This window comes from Ahaetulla prasina, chromosome 1 (assembly GCF_028640845.1).
Source record: "Ahaetulla prasina isolate Xishuangbanna chromosome 1, ASM2864084v1, whole genome shotgun sequence".
NCBI classification, from domain to species: Eukaryota; Metazoa; Chordata; class Lepidosauria; order Squamata; family Colubridae; genus Ahaetulla; species Ahaetulla prasina.
Window position 1 is genome coordinate 357,204,564 of NC_080539.1, and position 17,013 is coordinate 357,221,576.

The following is a 17,013-nucleotide window of genomic DNA, read 5'->3' on the forward strand; positions in this document are numbered from 1 at the left end:
GAGATACAAAGGCAAATGCCATTGTGAAAACCATAGCATGACAAAGATAAGCTTTCTTCTTACTAATGTTCAGCAAGAAATTACATAAATGGAGTCATTCCTAGCCATAGGCAGGAAGTACAGATGAGAACCTGAGGAACAGGGGCATTCTCTAGCATTACTCTAGTGTTGTATGTGATTCCAAAACAGGTCCCTCTCTCACACACACACTGTCTAGGTGGCAAAAACAAGCCTTCTGCCTCCTAGATTGGCCATAGTCTACAAAGCACAGCACCTAAACACTTTACGGATCGATTGCAACATATGGATTTTACGGAATCTATCAAGGAGCCACATAGATTGGAGGAAAATGTAAGTACCACAGTTACAATAGACCCTATTTATTCTTTTTCACAAGTTGATTCCCTTTCATTCATCCTCTCCCGCTTACTCAGTCTTAAAATTATGATTATTTAATCTTTACATAATTTATTGAACATTGTTTGGAATTGAAATGGAATTGAGAGAATCACCCCAGGCAAGGTTGATGGCTTCTGAACATACAGGTTACACATCCTTGGGGAAGAGTAGTTGTGGTCCCCCCCATATGTGATTCACATCCCTGATCCTTAGAGGAACCTATTTCTACAAGCACGTTTTATCTTATTCTGCAATATTTCTATCAACTTGGGTGGATTCTGGATTGATTTAATTGATAGATGGCTGTTTGTCACTCTGTGCTTTCTATGTCCCCCCTATTTGTTCAAACCCTCATTTATACAGTCACAGGCTGGTTAATGCATTCTAATGCTGACACTTCCATTGTTCTCTGCTTGTTTCAAGATTTAATTAATGCCTGGTTTCTCAGAGTTGGGTTGGTAGTTTCCTCCATGGTTGTCATTCTAATCTGAGTCAATTAGCAATTGATGTTCAGTTGGGAGAATTAAAACGTGGGAACAGCAGCGCCCCTCATCATCTTTTACTTAGCAGAGATCACTAATGGATTTATAGACAATGTGGCAAAGCATACAGTACAATACCAATAAAGGAGACTATTTGTAGCTCAGTGTTAAAACGAGGGGTCCCTAGTGCTCTCCGAGCTTGGTTGTTTTCTTGCAGATGTTTCATTACCCAAATTAGGTAACATCGCTAGCACTGATGATGTTTTCTAACTTGGGAAAGGAAACGTCTTCAAGAAAACAACCAAAGCTCAGAGAGCAACCAAGGACCTCTCATTTCAACCGTCAGCTACAACATTCTTGGCTTATATTTCCTTTCTCTCAGATTGTGTGTGCGGTATAAAACCAATTAATATCTGGCATCTTTTTTTGCCATATTCCTGCTAAGCGGGAAAATAGAACACTTATATGTGTAAAAAAATGGCAGAGTATTTGTAGTGCCAGATACGATGAAGTGCACATAATACTAGCTACAACCACAACCATCAGAAGATTGATTTTAGCACCTAATGCTTTAGCAGCCATTTCTTGCTGCCTGTGAATAGCTGGGAAAATGTGAGACTCCCTTGTGTCTCAGAGTGTCACCAGGTGAAGTTACCCTACTGGGCATCAAAACCAGAAGGAAACCAAAGTATAGAGTTGAAGCAGCAGAAAAAAATTAGAAATATCAAATGCAAGAGGGCTTCTCTCTCACCATTTTTCATATCAGGTGTAATGTTGACCCAGAGCTCTTTCTTTAAAGTCATTTTTAGGCAACTGGATATAAGAACAACTCAGTAAAAACCATGTTTTGTTATCTATTTCCCTTTTCTGTTTCAAAAGTGACATATTTCTACTATTCAAGCAGCTTTTTCCAAAGAAAGCTAGAAAGATGTTGAATATTTTAGGTGGAAATGCTACATTGCCTTAAGCCTTCACACATATTCTCGAAGTCTTTTCTTCCTCCATCTAACTTAAGCAATCGGAACCGTTTTAGTCCTGTCTTACTCTTCAGTAATGTGACGGACAGTCAATGTATTTATTTTTTATATGTGTGACATCATTCTCGGGGCAAAGTCCTTTTCATTTTTTCGACTCCTTTTTGGGAAAACAAACATGTAGAGAGGAATTCTTCTCAGTAAATTCATGGATTTGGTCTGAATCGGCTTCCCCTAATTTGACATGAGGGAGGGAGTATCAAAATATAGAAGATGCAGGTGTAGTGACATCCTGAATCAACGCTTCACCCCAATACAAGGACACACAAGGGGCTGAATTTAAATCATGACATTGCATTGGGTATCTGGTAGATGTTGGTATCATTAATACCTCTTGATGATAATGATGATGATTTTGCACTTATGTTGGACTTAACCCTCAGTCTTCTAAATCAGCATGACCTTTGATAGTACTGGCTGTGAATTGAGATGGAGGATTTTGAAGACCCCCCCCACATTGGGAAAGCTGCCCTAAAACATCCTTTTCAACTTTTTTGTGGGATGTGTGTGTGTGTGTGCCTGTCTGCCTGCTTGCCTTCAAGTCAGCATCAATTCCTGGATGCTGCCTGGAAAAGTCCTTGCAATTTTCTTGATAAAAATGTTGAAGTGGTTTGCCATTGCTTCCTTTCTAGGGCTGAGAGGAAGTGACTGACACAAGGTCACCCAGCTGGCTTTGTAACAAGGATGGGATTAGAATTCATGGTCTCTTGGTTTCTAGCCTGACGCTTTAGCCACACCACCGAACTGGATCTCACTTCCAACTCTCAAGGAGTTGTAATTTTAAAATCTCTTTTGAAGCAAACCCTTGGTTATTTCAAGGATGTGTTGTAAAGTTCAAGTAGTTCAGCACTGAGGACAGCTCCTCTGGGCACTGTCTCAGAATTGTTGTGCATGGCTATGTATTTGCGAATAGAATTTGAGAGATAAAGCTCTCCTTGGAATGCTTTATTAGGATTCAAGGAACTAAAAATAAGGAATAAAGAGCATTGGAAAAGTAAGGGGGAACTGCAGAGAGATTATTTTCTTCATTTTCCTTTTTTTTGAGACAATCAAAGATATTGTGCACATGCACAGGTTTTGTTACAAGAATTATTACTATTACTTTGCTCCCTAGATTTCTCCATCACCTTGAGAGCATTTTCCAGATGGTTGCAAATATTTAAGCAGCAGCAGCATTAGCAATCACTGAGGTGGCTCATCCAGTTGATAGATTCAGATTAGATCTGAGGTATCCAACTATGGTTTCTTCAAGACTTATGGACTTCAACTCTGGCTGGGGAATTCTGGGAGTTGAAATCCACAAGTCTTAAAGCTGCCAAGGTTAGCTGCCCTGAACTAGATAAAGCATCGAAGTTACTATCACAGACAAGGGGGCAATTCCACAAAAGCCAACAAACTATCCACACAAGGTCCTGCTAAGCCTAGACTTGCAAGATATATGTCCAGAGGGTCCCCAAATTCAACTCTGAGCCGAGATTGAAATTTGCATGAGATGCTTAATTTGGTTATTGAAATACTCTTTTTCTGGGTTGGTACAATGCACTGAATCGATTCACAAAATGCACTGGGTTCACACAACATGTTAAGCCATGAGAAAGCTAACTTAGGTTAGCCCTCACCCAAGCTTAGCATGATATGTGAATCCAATCACTAATTTTTTTCCCCCTGATTTTATTAAGTCTGTTTTGTGAACACAGAAACATAGTTTTGAGGGGTAAATGGAAACAGTCCTGTTCAAGAAATGAGGATGAGGAAAGATTATTTCCTGCTGCTGTCTGACTAGATATACCGTATTTTTCGGAGTATATGACACTCCGGACTATAAAACGCACCTACCATTTTGGTGAGGAAAACAAGAAAAAGAAATCTGCCTCTGCCTACCAGCAATTTTGCCTCATTGCAGCAAACAGCAAATAGCCTGCTTTGCTTTCCTTTTCATTTTCAGCATAGCTTGATTAGCACAAGAAAAAAAAAATCTGCTTCCAGCAATTTACTTCCTTGTAGCAGCAGCAGGGGCCCTTGCAGCAATAGGCAATGGCAATCCCTGCAGCCTGAAACAGCTGAGAGTCGGGAGGCTGATCCAAGGGACAATCAACTTGTGCTAATTAGGTTGTGCTGAAGCTGAAATGGGCTGTTTCTTCTTGCTGTTTGCTGCAAGGAGGTAAATTGCTGGGAGGCAGAGGCCAAAGGGTGGGGGCCAGTGGGCGGAGAGACTACATTCGGTATATAAGACACACCCAAATTTTCACCCCCTTTTAGGTGGGAAAATGGTGTGTCTTATATTTCAAACAATACACTGTCCGTTTGCTTTTCCTGTCCCTTCTGCTTTTCTGGAGCCTTAAAATCTCTCTGGAGAAAAATGGGGAAGTCAGAAAACAACTGCATGGGGATGCTGTCCTAAAAAGTAGTGGAATCAAACTCCATGAGATGGAGTGACTTGAAGCAGGGGGCTCCAACTTTGGCAACTTTAAGACTTGTGGACTTCAACTCCCAGAATTCCTCAGCCAGCAAAGTTGAAGACCACAAGTCTTAAAGTTGCCAAGGTTGGAGACCCCTGACCTGGAGGACATCAGGCCGCTGAAGCTGGCAGTTGAGTTTCTCACACCTCTTGGAGTAAAGTTGGCTTTACTTCATCCCTGTACATCTCAGGGCATTTGAGGTTGAAAAACAGCAGCTTCCTTAAGACTGTCCACTGAAATTTTAATGAGATCTTTCTGGCTTATGACTGCCACTCTGAAATGTTACGTCAGCTTTCACATGTAGCTCAGGCATTTTCCACTTGCTAGCTTTTCTCTCCATCTCTTGGCACAGAGATGTGCAACTCAGCCCGTGAAGTTTGCAAAAATGTCAACTCGTGAAATAAATTTTAGCTTCCCCTATTTTAGAAACCTAGGCCTCCCTAGCAGGGGGGGAGCAGCATCTGTGGGTCAGGGATTAGGGGCAGTGAGCTCTAGCAGGATGTTTGCTTGAGATGGAGACAAAGCAACCATAGTTCCAAGCAATGCAATAGAGCAGAGGTCTTCAAACTTGTCAGCTTTAAGACTTGTGGACTTCAACTCCCAGAATTCTCCAGCCAGCTATGCTGGGAGTTGAAGTCCACAAGTCTTAAAGCTGACAAGTTTGAAGACCTCTGCAATAGAGGCTTGGCTTCAGGGAAATGCTATCAGAGGCAGACTGAAAGCTGGCCAGGCTCCAGCCTGGAATACTAAACAGAAAGTGGCAAGAATATTTGTTCTGTATTGTGAAGACCTTGCATAAAGACCATTTGACGGCTGTCTCCAGGAGAGCTTTTTACCAGGTCCGCCTGGTCCGCCAGTTGCGCCCCTTTCTAGACCGGGATGCCCTATGCACGGTCACTCACGCTCTCGTGACATCTCGTCTGGATTACTGCAATGCTCTCTACATGGGGCTCCCCTTGAGGAGCACCCGGAGACTCCAGGTAGTTCAGAATGCGGCTGCGCGGGTGATAGAGGGAGCCCCTCGTGGCTCCCACGTAACACCTCTCCTGCGCAGACTGCACTGGCTGCCTGTGGCCTTCCGGGTGCGCTTCAAGGTTTTGGTAATTATCTTCAAAGCGCTCCATGGCATAGGGCCGGGCTACTTACGGGACCGTCTGCTGCCACCGATTGCCTCTCACCGACCCGTGCACTCTCATAGAGAGGGACTCCTCAGGGTGCCGTCGGCCAGGCAGTGCCGACTGGCGACACCCAGGGGAAGGGCCTTTTCTGTGGGGGCTCCCACCCTCTGGAACGAGCTTCCCCCAGGACTTCGCCAACTTCCTGACCTTCGAACCTTCCGCCGCGAGCTTAAGACACATCTATTTATTTGCGCAGGACTGGACTAGGATTTTTAAATTTTTAAATTTTATATTTGGTTTTAAATGGGGTTTTATTGTTTATATTTCTATTTTAAACATTTGGCCTATTGAATAAGTTTTTTAAATCAATGTTTTATTCTGTATATATTTATGTTTTTATCTGGCTGTAAACCGCCCTGAGTCCCTAGGGAGATAGGGCGGTATAAAAGTATGAACAAATAAATAAATAAATAAATAATTATGTAAAAATAGAAATCCTTCGGAGATTGTTCTGCACCAGGAAAGGTTTAGAAATGTTTTTCAACCTTGGCAACTTTAAGTTGATGGGACTTCAACTCCCAGAATTCTCCAGCCAGCATGGTGGCTGGGGATTTCTAGGAATCGAAGTCCCATACATTTTGAGAAAAAATCCAGTTGGTTCTGTGACTGAATGGAGTGTTAAAGCAGAAATCCTGAAAGGTCATTTTTAAGCCTTCCCTCTGAAGGGGCTTGTGATCCTTGAGCAGAAGGACAACTGATCTTGAGAGCCATTCTCTTCTGTAACCAGGGATGATAGGCAGTTGATTGTGCAAATGAAAAGAGCTCCAGAATGTCTATGGAGATTCTCAGTCTTCCAAGTCATGGTTGTCCCAAAGATGCTTTTTTCAAGAGGCAACTGGACTTTCTGGTTTTTCTTTGAAGATGTTTTTTCTTTGAAGATGTTTTACTTCTAATTCAAGGAGATTCTTCTTCTCAGAGCTGAAGTAGTTTCTTGGATGAGAAGTGTAACGTCTCCAAATAAAAACAAAAAAGGTTCAGTTGCCTCTTGAAAAAGCACCTTTGGGACAGAGTTCCAGAATGTTTATCCATTGTAGGCACTGCTATGAATTCTCTGAAAGTGTTAAGGAGTAGTAGGAAAGAGTTGAAAGAGCTGGGGAAATACAGATAGTCCTCCACTTACAACAGTTCATTTAGTGACCATGGTTCATTTAGTGACCATTCAAAAGTTATAACAGCACTGAAAAAAGTGACTTTATGTTTTTCACACTTTACAACCATTGCAGAATTCCCACGGTCACACGATCAAAATTCGAATCCTTGGCTCATATTTATGACAGGAGTGTCCCGGGGTCATGTAATCACCTTTTGTGACTGTCTTACAAGCACGGTCAATGGGAAAGCCAGATTCCCTTAACAACTGTGCTAACTTAATAACCACAGTGATTCGCTTAATAACTGTGGCAAGAGAAGTCGTAATACGTGGCAAAATTCACTTAACAAATGTTTCACTTAGCAACAGTATTTTTGGGGATCTATTGTGATCATTAAGTCAAGGACTACCTGCAAACGTAGCTGGAGGATTCTACCCATGATTTAGCATTTCTATTAGTTCTTCTAACCTCGATCTATGCAGCAAGAGGCAATTACGTGTGCGTTTGTACAGAGAGGGAGTTTGTATCAACTGGGAGGTTTAGAGTAGGGGTCTCCAACCTTGGCCACTTTAACCCTGGTTGACTTCAGCTCCCAGGCTTAAAGTGCCAAGGTTGGAGACCCCTGGTTTAGAGGGTCTGTGTTATTTCAAGATTCTCATATGCGCTGCCTGCAACCAGCCTCTTCTTTCCATCTGTCTGTCTCGCACATAAACACTATGAGAAAAGAACCATCAAACCTAGGTCCTTTTAATTTTTTTGTCAAGACATCTAGTGACAGATAACAATCAACCTCCAATTATATGGAATTTATTGGAGGGAAAACAAATCTAATTTGGTTTGATGTCTCAAAGGTCAGTCAATTGTTTCAGGATGAGCACCCTGGAATAATGAAGGGCAATGGTGGAACACACTAGGTGTGTCAGGTACTTTTAATTAAGCAGGGGAGAGATGACGGCTGTCCATTAGAGGCCAGAGTTTAGGTAAAGACATTTTCTTGGGCTATATTCCAAGTAAGCTTTAGAAATGGTTTCAAGCATCTTAAAATTACATTTTGTTTTATTCTGATAGTCACCTCAAAGAAACAGATAGTGCTTGAATTATGAACTATCGCTTAGCAACTGTTCAAAGTTACAAAGGACCTCCCTGGGGTTGCTTAATACCTGGTTCTGACTGCTGTTGCTTGGTTTCTCTCTCTCTCTCTCTCTCTCTCTCTCTCTCTCTCACACACACACACACACACACACACACACACACACACACAGAGTCATGTGACATTTCAGACACTTGGCAACCATCCCGCATTGGCAGCCATTTACAGTGTTCCTTTATCTCATGTTTTACAAAAACTGGCATTTACTTTTCAGCAAAAACTGGCCCAAAGGGAACAATTGGCTCACTTAAAGTCATAAAATCATAAAAGTCATAAAATCCAGTTGATCACATTGGTGACTCATTTTACGATCGTTACAACTTACGACTGTAATGGGCAGGCCCATTGTAGTCATAAGTTGAAAATTACCCGGATGCCTGCTTAATTCTACAAAGGTTTATTGTAGCTGTTGCTGGGACAGTCGAAGGAGAGTCAGAAAAGGGACAAAGCTATCTTCTTTGACTAGTTGATGTTGTGTCAAAGGCTGAAAAAAAAAGCCTTCTAAATTTATGACATTGATTGCGTTTTGTGATAGCCAGTTCCACAAACTAATTACACAATGGAGGAATACATCTTATTCTTTCTATACAATATTCTTTTTCATAAAACGTGGCTGTCCCAATCCCAAAATGGATGCTGCAATAGATATGGCCAGTCACAAAACTATATATTCATGGTTGACCAGTAATTCTACTCCTTGCCTTCCTCTCTAGCTTTCCAGGATCTTTTCCACAAACTTCTCTCTCACACACACACACACCATTGTTTAAATTTTCCAGTAATGCTTACGGAGACTCATGTGGAATCCAAGGGTCTTCTAAAAATGCAGATTTATATTTTTAATTTAACATTAAAATATATTTGCTTTTTAAAAAATAAAAATGGTAGGACAGGGCAAAGTCTGATAGATATCTTCAAGGGCAGATTGGTGCTGATGGGTGCCACAATAGGGATTTCAATGTCACCTTTTTCCTTTTCAAAAATAGATGGTGAGGTTCCTTTGTTGTGAGCTGCACCTTCTTCCCACCTTCACATCACAAGTTTCTGACAGTTTATAAACAGTTCCAGATCTAAAACATGAAAGTGATTTCTCTTTGCCCTACACATTTCTCTCTGGCTGTAAAAATAATAGTAATAGTAATAATTGAGTTTAGTTTCCTGCTCATTCCTAACAACCAAAAAAAAAAGTTGTCAAAATTTTAAATCAGTAACAACTCATTAATTATTACACACACAAAAAAATGTTGAAGCTAGCTTCGAAACAATTGGTTGCTGCTGTATGGATCTAGTCCAGATTTTTCTTAGCATTATAAGTTGGAATTTCATACAAGAGACTCTGGGTCCTGGTTATCTTTCTTTAAGGTAAACTTAAACTGGACTTTAATATTGTTTGTCTCCACCCAGGAGATGAACTTGGCATTTTGGGGAAGCAATGGACCAACTCATACGAATAATCCATTCATGTGCTGATTACAATAATCTTGAAACTCATTCTCTAAATACTTCCATTCCAGCTCAGTGGGAAACTTTATTTCGTACAGAGCCTAATTCCCAATATTAAAAAAATCCTGTAGTTGCAGTATCCCAAGGCATATTGTCCATTTCCACAGCCTCAAAATCCATCCTACATTAGGCATTTAAAGGCTAAGAGAAGAAAGTAGTTTGGTTTGTTTATGCTAGACAATGGCCTCTTGTTACTTTTTATATAGCCCCCCCCCCAAGTGTTTTACTCTCAAATTGCTATTTATCCTGGATTTACTAAGTAAGTTAAAGGGCATAAAAGGACAACTGTCAAGCAAAATGCTGGTTTCTCCCTGCAAGAAAACTTCAAAACTTTACTCAACTTGATATCATACAGACGGCTTGTCATCATTTTCATCTTGAAGACATTCGGTGGTTTGTGCCTACTGCATTCACAGTCAAGAAGGGGTTATGAAGCAGGATAAAAGGAGCAGCTAATAGCCAGAGTAATCCTTAGGATCTTCAAAGGAAGAATCCCCAAAGAAAAGGCTACTTCTAGTACTGAAATATACGTTTCAATCCTTAATCACCATTCATGGCAGAGTTGAGTGATCTTCAACCTGGGAGTTCCACTAAACAAGACTTGCTGCATGCTAAACCGAGACTATGATCTCCGCATACCCCAAACATTTAGCAGAATTCAGTACCTTACCACCACCATTTCAGATTTTGATTTGGGATTGGCTTCCTTCCTGTGCAAAGAAACATGAATTTTAGCATGATCCTGTGAAGCAAGTTGCATGCTTGCCTCGCTCATGGATTTCCGGAGGTATGTGGATGGCTATTGTAAAAATAGAGAAATCTTATGTTTTTGAGAACTGTGTTTTTAAATTTCATAGCTCTACTAGAAAGGGACCTTCAAGCCCTAGAGAGCAAAGTATTCATTTTAATAAAGGTCGCATATCGAATCGTCGAAGGATAAAATAGTCGTGGTAGAACACAGTGTTTCATAAATTGTTGGAAAATGGATAAGTTTAAAAGACAGGTGATTTTTGCTCAGTTTTGGCCTTGGTATGCATAGATGACCTGGAACATCCTACCAGCCTCATGGAGAAAGTGGATCCTTCAAAACCTCAAGCTATATCCAAGTGATCTAACTTAGGCAAGGAAAGAGTGGAGTCCCCGGCACTGTTCATTATGCTTTTTTTCTGGAATCCTGTTCTTTTTATGAACAAATCACTATGCAAATGCTCATATTAAAACATTTATTTTGAGGGGTGGTGTGACATAATGGATCATTTTACAGTCTGTGAACTCAACCACCACCACCAGAAACCACAAATATGAAGAACAGAGGTCAAAGGGTTCCACTCAGCTCTCTCTCTCTCTGTGTTATTTGCTTTACCCGACTCCCTCCCCTGCCCCCAAAAAGTCCTGAAGGCCAGAAAAAGACACTTGCTGGCAGGATTTGGGTGGAGAAAAGAAAAGAGGAAAAGGGGGAAAAGGGATTCCACAAAGAAAAATGGGGAAGACCATGTCTCCAGCATCTCTGGTCTCTGGATTCTCGAAGCAGGCCTGAGGCACCAGGTGTGAAGTTCCTGCTGGTGGAGCAAAATTTGGCCCTATCAATCTTCGGTGAGTTGAAATCGAATGGATTTTTGTCGCGTGCAAACATTAGTGGCCACGTTTTCAGGAGGCTGAGGAGGCAGGCAAGCACTCTTCAGGCTACTGCCAGCTTCTGTGTGGTAGAAACAGAAACAGAGAGAACTATAAGGAGATAAAATGTCTTGACGCAGCTCACCCATCAAACTTGCAAATCTATAAGACTTTGGTCTTCCTAGAGTGGCTGTCATTCAACCAGAACAGAAATTTTTGGAATATATGGAACAAGGAAGGAAGGAAGGAAGGAAGACAGACAGTTTGCCTTTTTTTTTTTAATCAGCACATGCCTTTCTCCTCTTGCGAATGAAACAGAAAGATTTAAGAGTTCTTAATACACTATTCATTGCTGAATTATACCTACTACCATAACATAGATGACTTTGAAAATGAATTAAACCAATTATGGCAGCGGAAGAGAAACTTATTTATAGCAACTGAGAAACGTGTGTATACTAGATTTGGCTGAACACCAAATAACACCAAATAAGTCTAAACAGGATCAACCCAACTGAAAATTAATTGTGAGCAAAATGGTCCCATGTCGCCTTGGCAATATAACTGGACCACAGACTATCAAGCTAAAGAGAGGGAGAAGAGGAAAAGGACTGACTAGTCCACTTTTTAATTACAGAGAACAATTCATCCAACTATATCAACCAGGAATGGTAAAACACGGGGACACGGCGCTACTACCCTTGGTACCTGCTAATATGCTGCTGTCCTTATAGTATCTGATAAGTACCTCAATTTTGCCTTGCCTTATCTGCCAAAGGCAGAATATACCAAACTGAATCTTCCCCACAAGGTTGCAATAATTTCCATCGCAAAATTCTATCACTCTATGATCGTCCTAATTGCTTGAACTTTGGTCAGTACTATGGAGGCAAATGTCAACTAATTGTATTTGAAAACAGTACAGGCAAAACAGCAACAGCATCTCCCCCCCTCCCCCCCGTAATGGAATAACAGTCCTGCAAATTTCCTCACGTCTACTGAAAACCCTTTTTGCTTTCCTCATTGGAGCCAACGAGACAGGATTTTCACTGCAGATTAGACCTCAGGTTGAAGTGGCAGCTTCCGTTTTGTCACAAAGGGAAACACGCTATTTCCTGAAGCACCGAATCATGACTGGAATTCAACTCTATAGTTAGTGCACACACCTTAACTAATTGATTCGGATGCCTTGCTGTGAAACAAACAAGGCTAAAGAGAAGGCTGTGCTGAATGTGAGGATTAGAATAAAATGCAGAAAGTGATTCCATAACATTCTGGGTTCATTTTTTAAACACAAACATATAACTCAAGAATAATAGTCAGCTTGGCAAAAGACAGCCCAATGAGCAATTAATCTGCATTCATGGCTTGCTGGACTCAATCATGCTGGGAAATATTTATGTACAGAGCAAAAGGGAGTTGCATTAATGTAAAGAAATTCCTTTTGTTCTCATGGATACCTGCTATTTTGAGTATTAATTTATGGGAATGCATGTATATCTTAAGAGAGCCAGTTCGGCGTAGTGGTTAAGGCATCAGACTAGAAACAGGGAGACCGTGAGTTCTAGTCCTGCCTGAGGCACAAAGCTAGTTGGGTGACTTAGGGCTAGTCATTTTCTCTCAGCCTTAGGAAGGAGGAGATGCCAAATCATTTCTGAAAACCTTTGCCAGGAAAACTTCAGGGACTGGTAAAGAAGTCTCATAATTTCATAATAACAGAGTTGGAAGGGACCTTGGAGGTCTTCTAGTCCAACCCCCTGCCCAGGCAGGAAACCCTACATCATTTCAGACAAATGGTTATCCAACATTTTCTTAAAAATTTCCAGTGCTGGAGCATTCACAACTTTTGCAGGCAAGTTCATTCCGCTGATTAATTGTTAACTGTCAGGAAATTTCTCCTTAGTTCTAAGTTGCTTCTCTCCTTGATTAGTTTCCACCCATTGCTTCTTGTTCTGCCCTCAGGTGCTTTGGAGAATAGTTTGACTCCCTCTTCTTTATGGCAGCCCCTGAGATATTGGAACACTGCTATCACCCTAGTCCTTCTTTTCATTAAACTAGATATACCGAGTTCCTGCAACCATTCTTCATATGTTTTAGCCTCCAGTCCCCTAATCATCTTTGTTGCTCTTCTCTGCACTCTTTCTAGAGTCTCAACATCTTTTGTCAACATCGTGGTGACCAAAACTGAATGCAGTAGTCCAAGTGTGGCCTTACCAAGGCATTATAAAGTGGCACTAACACTTCACGTGATCTTGATTCTATCCCTCTGTTTATGCAGCCCAGAACTGTGTTGGCTTTTTTGGCAGCTGCTGCACACTGCTGGCTCATATCTAAATGGTTGTCCACTAGGACTCCAAGAATTGGATATGATTGAACAGAAGGGGGGGAAATATGTATCTTGTGTCTGGCAATCAGGAAAAACTAGAGACTCTGCTGCTGTATTTTCAAACAGTCTCTCTGCTGGAGCTGGAGCTGAAGCAAACAACCTTTTCCATGACTCGTTTCTCAGGATGACTCCTTTGGAGAACCTCAATACACACGCAAAAGGCCTGATTCCCGAGTCACACGAGATGAAACTCTTTTGTGGATGGGATCTGCAGTATTCGCCTTCTGTCAGACATGTTGGGAAAGGCAATTATAATTGGGTGGAGGTGGTTCCCTCAAATAACCTGTCCCCATGCCATGAAAAGTTATTAAAAGTCAAAATCAATCCCTTGAGTTGGACTGCACCTTACAGAGCAGAGGTGTGCTGTGCCATTGTAGGGACATAAGAACTGCCTGCAATGCTGCATTTTGTACCAGCTGAGACTTCCAGATACTATTCAAGGGTAGCCTCATGTAGGGCGCATTGCTGTAGTCCGTTTGAAATGTGAATAGGGCATGAGTGATGGTGAGTAGAGCCTCTCAGTCAAGGAACATGTAAAATTGGAGCATAACACAAAGCTGTGCAAAAACCTTCCTAGCCACAACTTCCACCTGGCTCTTTGAGTAGGAATCATAATATCCTCAAGGTGTTCTGTCAACTTATGATGATTCAAGGCAGGGGTCAAATGTTACCGGTTCACTCCGGACCGGGTGAACCGGAAGTGATAAAAACTACCGGTTCAGGCGAATGGGTAGTAAAAAAATGCTTTAGAAAAGTAAAAAAAAAAAAGATGTTCCAACAATCACAGCTGTGCTACGTGATCATCAGAACCTTTTTTTTTACTTTTTTAAAGCATTTTTTTACTACCGGTTCGGGCGAATAGGTAGTAAAAAAATGCTTTAAAAAGTAAAAAGTAAGAAGTTGACCACACCCACCATCACATGACCCCTCACCAAGCCATGCCCACCAAGCCACACCCACAAAACCAGTAGCAAAAAATTGTGCATTTCACCACTGATTCAAGGGCATGTTGGAATAAATCTGCATGTTGGAATAAATTTTCTGCTGTGGCACCTGCCCTGTGGAACATTGTTTCACCCCTGAGATGAGATTGGCCCCATCCTTCACACTCTTCTAGAAATCATGGCTGTGCTAAGAAGCCTGGGGATCTCAAGGAAAAGAGAAATGATGAGATGGCTGCATTGTTTTTAATATCGATTATATATATATATATAAAACCCGAATAACCAAAGACCTACATATATATATCGTGTCCTGTGGCTTCTTCCCTGGTCCAACACCTTAAAGCCACAGGACACGATATTGACTTTAAAAAGACCAGAACTATCGCCAAAACTGTACACTTTAACAGCAGAATAATCAGAGAAGCCATCGAGATAGAAAAATGCCCACACAGCATGAACAAACGAGATGATACCTCCCGCCTAGCAGCCCGCCCTTATTGACAAACGAGTCCCTAACACGAGGAATGACACCAGACCCACACTCATGAAGTCCACACAGGATGTCACCACCACACATCCACCCAGAAAGCAGACCCAAACCCACACTGATCAGGAAGCACGACCAAGGACCAGAAGCCAGACCGCAGCTGCAACATTAGCCATTTCAAACCCCTCTAATCCATACATACAGCAGACAGACACCCACTATGAAGATGTAGCACGACCACAAACACGAAGCCAAACAACAGCAATGCAACTCACCAGCTCAAATCCCCCTGCAACTCACATTAATCTGAGCACAACCAAGCCCCCACCCAAACAGGACACACCCCCAGCCAATCAGAGCACAAAAAAAACCCCATCCAATCAGAGCACAGCCAAGCTCCCACCCAATCAGTTCAAACCCCCACTAGCAGTTAAAAAGGAAGAAACAGCTGCAATCACACATTGCTCCCAGAAGACGAAGCTGAAGCCTGAAGATGACGAATTGCTGATAAACAAATAAAATATTTCTTTATCAGCAAATATATATTTGGTTTAATATATATATATTTGTCGTGAATGCGACTGCCTGAGGGCTCCTGGATTGGAGCTGAAAGGCGAAAGGGAAGTAGTATGCTCCCTCCCACATTGGGGCAAACCAGGTACTTTGAGAGAAAAACACTTAGATAGATAGATAGATAGATAGATAGATAGATAGATAGATAGATAGATAGATAGATAGATAGATAGATAGATAGATAGATAGATAGATAGATACACAAGAGAGAGAGAGGGAGGGAGGGAGGGAGGGAGATATGATAGAGATGACAGATGGACAGACAGATAGATTTTATCATAGTCGGATCACTTTCTGATTTAGAGTTGCTTCTTTTTCTTCTTTTATAAAGGCTGAGAAAGGTTAATGGATTTCAAAGTCTGTTTCTCACAGACTCTGGGGAAATTTTCAGCTCTTATGATTTGAAGTCCAGACTGCTGCGTGAGATAACAGGCACGTTTGCCAAAACTGCATATGTATATGCAGTTATGCTGTATACCTGAACCTCCTATGCCTGTATACAGAGTTATGCAAGTCTTTGGCATATTCTTCAGCAAAAGGTAATGAAGAAACAGTCAGAAATGATAATGCAGATAAAAAAATACAGGCTAGTCCAACACAGATTTGATGTTCTCATTTAGCATATCTTGAGACATTAACAGTGGAAAAGGGTGTGTCCTACTATTACTGTTTCTTCAAAGTGTTGGCATCACAGCTCCTCTGGATGTTTAGGGGGTTCACCGTAGTCAGTTCTCTAAAACAATTAATAGCAGGAATCTAGGCATTATGCTAAGGCATATTTGTGACTATTTTCAAAATCACAGGGCTTAGATTCCGCATTTCATGTAATTGCTATAAATGGAGCTTCAGTCCAATGTAATATTCTGAATGATTAATAACTGATAAAATGCTGACCACCTGAGAAACTAACATTTAAGTCTTCTTGGCTTATGATACAAGAGAGATGGGGGTGCCAGACTCAGAAAGGTATAAGGTATCCTTTGAGAGGAGATGATTTGTCTATACCTGAAGCAACTGGAACTCTTGACTAGTTGCTTAAGAAATTATCCCAACACAACATAAAATGTTCTTACATGAGAGCTCCATTTAGATCCAGTTCTATCAGGTTTTACCTCTGGTTTTGAAGGAGAAAAATGCCATACTCACTCCACAGGATAGCCTTTATCAAGAGAGGATAGGAAGCACATGATATTGGTATTAGTAGCTTTTTAGCTTTGTATACTAGGTGTTTAGACTGAATTTGGAATTTCTGGCCCCCTATCGAGTCTTTCCCGAGATAGGCAGTTGTTGTTGCTGTTTAATAGTATTAAAGGTATCATCTTAGGTTGTAAGCCAGGGTGTCAAACCAGCAGCCTATGGGCCACCACATGGAGGTCACACCCACCCCAGCTCCGCAAATGGGAAAAACGCCACAAAACATCATGTGACGACAATGTTACACCACAAGTTTAACACCCATGCTATAAGCTGTTTCAAGTGAAACTGCTTTTTGCAATTGACTGGTAGTGATTTTGTCAATGCCAATGATGTTGGTGTCTAAGATGTTTTGGAATTGCATCCAGGGTGCCTATTACTATCGATACTATCTTTGCTTTCTTTTGCCACAGTCATTCTAATTCTTATTTTTACTACTATTATTCAGACAGTAATCCATTTGGACAGGGGTAAAATCTACTTACCTTCCTTACAAGTTCAGAAGTGCACATGTGTGCC

The 17,013-nt window shown here is 41.3% G+C and overlaps 1 protein-coding gene across 2 annotated transcripts in view; it reads right to left on the minus strand.

Annotated features, from left to right (window-relative positions):
• Window positions 1–10,446: 10,446 nt before the first annotated feature.
• Window positions 10,447–17,013, minus strand: part of LRFN5 (leucine rich repeat and fibronectin type III domain containing 5) — a 130,557-nt gene continuing 123,990 nt past the window's right edge. Inside the window, exon 4 of one of the 2 annotated variants that reach the window (XM_058163167.1) lies at window positions 10,447–10,992. In XM_058163167.1, the coding sequence (XP_058019150.1) occupies window positions 10,975–10,992 (18 nt within the window). In that variant the 3' untranslated portion in view covers window positions 10,447–10,974. The remainder of the gene's footprint in view (window positions 10,993–17,013) is intronic. The other variant, XM_058163166.1, reaches the window with a different exon arrangement.